Source organism: Urocampus carinirostris, chromosome 19, assembly GCF_059441175.1.
Source record: "Urocampus carinirostris isolate Australia breed hairy pipefish chromosome 19, RoL_Ucar_1.0, whole genome shotgun sequence".
NCBI classification, from domain to species: Eukaryota; Metazoa; Chordata; class Actinopteri; order Syngnathiformes; family Syngnathidae; genus Urocampus; species Urocampus carinirostris.
Window position 1 is genome coordinate 21,600,474 of NC_142367.1, and position 7,300 is coordinate 21,607,773.

Here is a 7,300-nt window from a genome sequence, read left to right on the forward strand (position 1 = left end):
AATAAAGAAATAGTCACATAAATATGTATATAAAATATTGACTCAGAATAATGTAGATATATAATGTAAATAAATAATAACATACAAAAATAGAAACTCACTGGGTAAAAAGATCCACACCTCCAAGACCATGGTTCTCAGATGAAAAAAGGGTTGCATACCCTCTCCGGGTTAGGCACAAGATCCTGCCCCAAGTGGAGGATTTCAAGTATTTTGGGGTCTGGTTCACAAGCGTAGGATGGGAAAGGAGATCTACAGACTGATCGGTGCGGACCCTGTGTTCGTGCTTCCTTGTGGGTAAGGGGCTGAGCCGCGCTTACAAGCAAGTTTCCTCCGCGGGGTGGCTGGGTTTTCCCTCAGAGATAGGGTGAGAAACTTGATCATATAGGAGGGACAAAGTGTAGAGCCACTTCTCCTCCGCATTGAGGTGAGCCAACTGAGATGGTTCAAACATCCGATCAGGATGCCTCCCAAGGGATGTGTTCGATGCAAGTCCCACCCGTACGGGTCCCGAGGACGCTGGACAGACTATGTCTCTAGGCTGGCCTGGGAACGCCTTGGAATCTTGTCGGATAAGCTGGACTAAGATGCTTGAGATTGGAAGGTCTTAACTTCCCTGCTGAGGCTGCTGCCCGCGCAACCTGACCCCTAAGTGTAAGATAATGGAAGGATGGATGGACAAAAATTAAAAAAAAACAAATAAAATATTTAAAAATGAAATTAAACATATACGTGGAAATAAATGGAAAGTGCATTGCTCTTGCATGTATTTATTGCATGCTGCAGACGTGCGGTTGACATGACATGTTATTCAAAAGATGGGGCATGTCTTTGCCAGGCATACCTAGTCAATCCATTCACTTGCAAGTCAATCAAACAATGGCAATCAGATATTCTCCTCCAGGTTTCCACAACATGGACCATGCTGAGAATCATGTTCTCTGACCCAGCAAATATCTCTGGGCCTGGTCCCAACCACCTCAGCAAACTTGGCACCTTACCACTAATGAACAGGTGCTCCTATCTTCCAACAATTCCCCGCGTTGGTACTCATAATGACTTAATGAGGCAGACAACTGTCATTTGATGTGTTCAGCTTCACTTTGAAAGAGATTGGCTCCGGCATGGGTAATGAGAGCAGACTGGAGCGCAACAAAAGCGACACCAGACAGGACAACATCCACTTGGAACCTGAAAACATCAGCAACAATAATGAAGGTGAGAGCGGAAACATTTCCCATTATGCTTATCTTTCTCAATTTCTTTAGGCTAAAGAAATAGAGGAAAATAAGTTTGAAACAGGGTTCTTACGGGTGCTTGAAATCCTTGAAAATGCTTGAGTATTAATGCTGTATTTTCGGGGATTGAAAAGTGCTTGAATTTGGGGTGAAATGCTTTTAAATGCTTGAAATTGTTGCGATGTTTCTGAAGTCTCATTAAAAATGACGCAGACACTGCTCTCTGGTGCCTTCGCTTTGCCAATGCATTTCTTCCCTTGTGATTAACGGCTTCTGGCATTATTTTGTTTGGCATTGTCCTATGAAGCGTCATCGCCCCCAAAGGTCGCGCCCAGGATTACAGGTTAATGCTACACCTAAACAAGGCGCTATTATGAGTTTATTAGTGCAAGGATTATTGATCAATTATGGACCTTTATTAATAGGCCATGCAAAAATGAAGGTAGCGTTTCCCAGCAGTAAATTGAAACGGGAATAACTTCCCGCAACTGAAAACTTAAGCTAGATATTGCCGTCATATTTACCCAACACCTAAATGGGAGAATTGTCTTAAATACACATATATATGCGATTCACTCAAGATCTAAGAGTCAAATGTCTTGATAAATGCACACGCAAGATGAAAATGGTGGCTAAAGATATTATCAGGTGTCAGAATGAATAATTTTATCTAATGAGAGACTAAACACTGTGGAACTTCCCTTTTAGAAAACGAGGAGACGGAAGGCAGCGAGGGCCAGGCCGAGTACATGTTTGGCGACGCCGAGCTGGATGACGACGATCTTTATTCCATGGAACATGACAACCAAACAAGTGAGTATCATCCTTGATTTTTTTTAACTGTGAGTTACATCCTATATTTACCTCCCTAGCCGAAGAGCAGGAGTGCACCCTCCCCCAAGAAGCCTTCCAGCTGCGCCACGACATCTTGGACCACCCGTCGGCCCCCGAGCACCTGCAGCAGGACAAGGCGGACTCGCCTCACGTCAGCGGCAACGAGGCGGAGGTCACCTGCCTGACGCCCATGGAATCCTTCTCGCTTATCTCCATCTCGCAGCCCCTCTTCACGCCCGACCTGCCCGCCAGCTTCTTCTGCCCCATCGTGCGGCAGATGCTCAGCTACTACGCCGAGAAGGGCGACGTGCAGATGGCCGTGTCCGTCCTCATCGTCTTGGGGGAGCGCATCCGGAAAGAGATTGATGATCTGACCCAGGTATTACAATGCTTTCGTGTTCAAAACGTTCATTGTCAATATTAGGAAAAAAGCGCATACAGTATAACCTCGGTTATCCCGGTAAATGGGGACCAGAACACCCCAAAGAAACGTGAAAATCTGCCAAGTAGCATTGCACATTCGTATAAGCCCCCTCAGGGTCATATGTCCTTACCCTGTAACAAAAGAACAACTGTAGATCGACAAGTAAAAACACATTTGCAGTTGAATGAATGATCTTTATTGACATTGTACGAAATCTCTTCTCCTTTCAGTGCAAGAAAGCGATTTAGAGAGTGGCTGGTTAGCTGCATACCAGCATCGAATAAGTTCCACCTGAGCTAGGTCTCCCCGATGATTAAAATACAGCAGTCCAGAGTATAGTGGTTCCCCAAGAGTTGTAACTCTAGGTCATCCATATCTGGCGTTCGCGAGAAACAGGCTCAGCAGGGGTGGTTTAAGAGGGTTGTTTGTTAGCTGAGCCATAGCACCACACCGGACTTGCGGCCTCGCCCTTGCCTTTTCTCCCAACGCCACCTCAGTCCCTTCCCAGACCCAATAACAATCCACGGAGCACCCTGCTGGTGATGACCATTTCTTTGCGCTCTTCTGACTTTCCTCCGATTCCATTGATTAATTTATTTTCAATGTAACCAGCTGATTAAAGCTGGCAGTCTCTATGCTTGCGCGCCCGCCCCGCTGTTTGACTGACTGTCGATCACAGTCACGACCACCCAACAGGCAAAGCCCTCCCTAACCTGCCTTCGTGATAGCATTTGCTGTGTGCAATAATGTCACAAGCCACAAGAATAGAATAGAATATACCTTTATTATCATTGTTACAAAATGGGTTGAACACATTGTGTCAATGAAATTGGATGTGGCACTCCAGTTTCAAATATTACTTCAGAGATGAGGCCGACCATGTTAGTATTGTCGGCGTACTTAACAATTGTGTTTGTGAGGTGGGTCGGTGAGCAGTCGGAGAAGTGGAGGGTGAAAAGCAGGGGGCTCAGTACACATCCTTGGGGGAAGCCAGTGCTCAGTGTGAGGGTGGGAGAGACGTGGTTGCAGAGTTTCACGGACTGGGCGGTTTGAGAGGAAGTCCATTATCCAGTGGCAGATGGAGGAAGAGAGTCCTACGTGAGAGAATTTCTCCACCAGGATCTCCGGGATAATGGTATTGAAGGCTGAGCTGAAGTCCAGAAATAGCATTCTGACGTAGCTCCCCCCGGTGGTCCGGGTGGCTCAGCGCGGTGTGAAGTGCGGTGTTTATGGTGTCGTCACTGTGCAAAATAAATAACTTTCACGAGCTTTTTGGGAACATCCCCCCACCCTGAACTACATTTCCTCCGTTTAGGAGCACTGGTACACGTCGTACATCGACCTGCTGCAGCGTTTCGAGTTGTGGAACGTGTCCAACGAGGTGATCAAGTTGAGTACGTGCAGCGCCATCACTTGCCTCAACCAAACATCCACCACGCTTCGCATCAACTGCAGCAACTGCAAACGCCCCATGAACACCAAGGGCTGGATTTGTGACAGGTACCCGCACATTCATTCAACCCAGGGGTGGGCAAAATCCGGCCCGTGGGCCACATGAGGCCTTGTGGCAGGCTTTTCAAATCCCACTCGCCCAACAAAAGTGGTAAAAGTATAATTACCGTAAATTCCGGAATATAGAGCGCACCTGATTATAAGCCGCACCCACCACATTTTAAGAGGAAAACCGATTTTGTACATACACAAGCCGCACCTGTATATAAGCCGCATGCGCCCACATTTAAACATGTAACACAAAATTAACCCAAACCCGACTTCAAGTCCCGCGATTGAAATTAAATGTCCTTCATTAAAGTCCACAGTCCAAAAATCACAGCCGGCAAAATGAATGGAAAATGATACCGGTACTTAAGGTTTGATGCAGACCTGCAGAGTCCGGGTCCCGTTGAAAGTAATCCAAGGAAAAAAGTGTATATTTCCAAAGGTAAGGGTGGGGTAAATATATCAGATGAACACATTTACTGACGCAACTCCTTTTTCTTCAACCAACTTTTTACCCCCTCTTCTTTTCTTGTCTGTCCCTCACCTTTAGCGGTCCCCACTTAAACTCGGCACCCTGCGTTTGTTCTGCCCCTCATTTTTCGTTCACCCGTGCAAAACATATCAGAATAAGTGCCTCAAATAAATACATTACAAAAATATACAGTTGCAAATACATATTATACATGGGTTAGACATATTTACAAAGAACGAGAGAGTTTTCAAAAGCTTTAATAATAATAATATAGCTTTGACAGGGCAGTTAATGGTAGCAACACTCGAGCGCCGCTGGCGGGCGTTAGAAAAATGACATAAATTGGCCGCATCACTGAATAAGCCGCAGGGTTGAAAGTTAGGGAAAAAAGTAGCGGCTTATAGTGCGGAATTTACGGTAACCCACCCCCAGAATGATTCTTCATCCACCCATGGTGACATTTCTGAGCTGTATTCTGTCCCGTGGCCTGCAGGTGTCACCAGTGCGCCAGCGTGTGCGCAGTGTGCCACCACGTGGTTAAAGGACTGTTCGTGTGGTGTCAGGGTTGCAGTCATGGCGGCCACTTGGAGCACGTCATCAAGTGGCTCCAGAGCAGTCCGCATTGCCCCGCAGGATGCGGACATCTGTGCGAGTACACTTGATCGTGTGGGAGGAAAAACCCAAGGTAAGATCTTAAAGGGGCACGGTGATATTTAGTGCCTCCTAGTGGTACCAAAAATAATTTAATTCAGAAAAAAATATATTAATGTGAATACTAGGCATAAATACGTGAACTATCATGGTTGTTTGGATCCCTTAACCACTAGGTTTGTAGGGGTACCATTTCCTGAGGTGTGTCTTGGGCAAGGACAGTCGAGTGGCACCCATTCCTCTCCAGGCCAACATATGTTTCCACCGGTCTTGAACCGAGGACCTTTCGCTGCACTAACACCATACCAATGTTAATTTATCTAAAATCATACATCCAAAAATGGTATCTCTTACATGGTGGAATCCCTACCTGGAAGTCGCCACCATGTTTGTCTGGCAACTTGCTGCTACGCTGTGCTCTGTGGCAATGGTTTTCGTTTGCGAATCCCAGTGTGTAATATTTGACCACAAGATGGAAATGTATTGTCTAATGGAACTGAGAACCTGTGTCACGGAGCACAGCGTAGCAGCAAGATGCCAGACAAACATGGCAGTGACTTAAGTAGGGATTCCACTATGTGAAAGAAATACAAATTTCTCAAACTATTTTCTTAAATAAGATTTAACATATGTATGATGGTTCATTTATTGTTGCCTAGTAGTTTTTTTGTACACTTTCCCTTTAAGCCCGAGCCTGACCGGGTCAGGCCTAAAATGTTGGGTTGCTGCCTGTTCTTATATCATCCACCTGTTATTGTTCTTCCTTCTCTCTCAAAGTGCCACGCTAGTTTTTTTTATCGACTCACTGCTGCTTTATGGCCCAATTTTCAACCCATCAAAATGATGGATGGCCTTAAAATTTCCCATCAACTAGGGGTGGGTGATAATAGGAATTGTAGTATTGATCCGATCCAAGGGAATACATGGTAGTATCAATCAGATACTATTACTTGTTGCTAGAAAAGGTTACGATCAATAAACAATTGAACCCTCCCCCTAGAGTTAGTTTATGTTTATGATCAACACAAAGATTCTAGGCACTATCAATGTTTCCTTTTTTTCATCAAATAACTACAATTCCAACTTTATCAGCATAAAATAAAACAAATATTTCTGTTACAACTGTTTCTGAACAAAAGCCAAGGTAGTAAAAAAAAGCAGCATTGTAACAAAAATATAACAATGTCAACTGTACCTTCCATCGCACATTATTTTGAAAGTCAGAATCTGCAAATAGTGTAAACTGTACTATCTAAAACATTTAAGTGTTAAAAATTAAATCCTTCGACTATAACTGTTACGGAGCAAATGTAACGAGACAATTCCAAAAATCGGCAATAGATTTACAGGGTTTTGTTCAGTAACAGTAACATTTTTAAATTTTTGATAGCAGCTTGTTTCTGTCAGTGGGGTTTTTCATGTGTTTATGTAAATTTGCCGATAACAGTGCACACGTAGATTTGGCCTTCTCTTCCGCTTGGCAGGCAAGATGCAGCAGCAGGCCAGGTAGGGAGAGGTGCTAAGAGTATGCCTGTCAGTCACTCAAACAGGCCGAGGGCACTGGGTGAGAGAAGGACATCTACACATAGAAACTGCACTTTGAGGAAATTGGCTGGCGATTGAAATATCGATCTGATCCAAGTACTTCCTTAACAATGATGGAAAATTGTCAGTAATGTGACCTCTGCAGACACAGAAATATAAAAGATGTAACTGTTGACACAGTCTTGTTTCAGTTAGATTTCATCGTAAAAGACAGGCTTTCATTTTGTTATCATAAATCACCTCTCTTCCTCCCGAGTCCTCACAAAAAAATTGTGAAATTTTGCAGAAAATGGATGGATTTCAAGTTTGCTTCGGGCTCGGTCCTGCAAATCAAGTTAATTGGTCGGGCTCGGGCTGGGTCGGGCTTTAATACCTGTGGGCCTGGGTCGTCATTTTATCGGCCCGGTCTTACTTCTGGAGCAAACAACCAATACGCCTTCAGTCTTCCTCTATATGTGAAAAAACATGTGGTGCTAAAGGAAGAATTCTTAAGTGTCATGTTGGACTTGCATGGTTCTGTATATAAACGGACAATTTCCAGACAATTGTATATTTGAGACCGTTTATTGTGTATGAAACGGCAGAATCAGATTCTGTACTTGAAAGATTCTATGCAACTTTTAATTAAAACTGACG

At 44.3% G+C, this 7,300-nt stretch overlaps 1 protein-coding gene across 6 annotated transcripts in view; it reads left to right on the forward strand.

Moving 5' to 3' along the window:
* The window catches only part of wdr24 (WD repeat domain 24), a 34,709-nt gene that overhangs the window by 11,904 nt on the left and 15,505 nt on the right, over positions 1–7,300 (forward strand). For 2 of the 6 annotated variants that reach the window (XM_088324173.1, XM_088324172.1), the window contains exons 6-11: positions 905–1,014; positions 1,097–1,218; positions 1,947–2,051; positions 2,111–2,451; positions 3,812–3,996; positions 4,962–5,153. In XM_088324173.1, coding sequence (XP_088180299.1) covers positions 905–1,014; positions 1,097–1,218; positions 1,947–2,051; positions 2,111–2,451; positions 3,812–3,996; positions 4,962–5,130 — 1,032 coding nt within the window. In that variant the 3' untranslated portion in view covers positions 5,131–5,153. Of the gene's footprint in view, positions 1–904; positions 1,015–1,096; positions 1,219–1,946; positions 2,052–2,110; positions 2,452–3,811; positions 3,997–4,961 lie in introns of all 6 variants that reach the window. The other 4 variants (XM_088324169.1, XM_088324170.1, XM_088324171.1 and 1 more) reach the window with 4 other exon arrangements.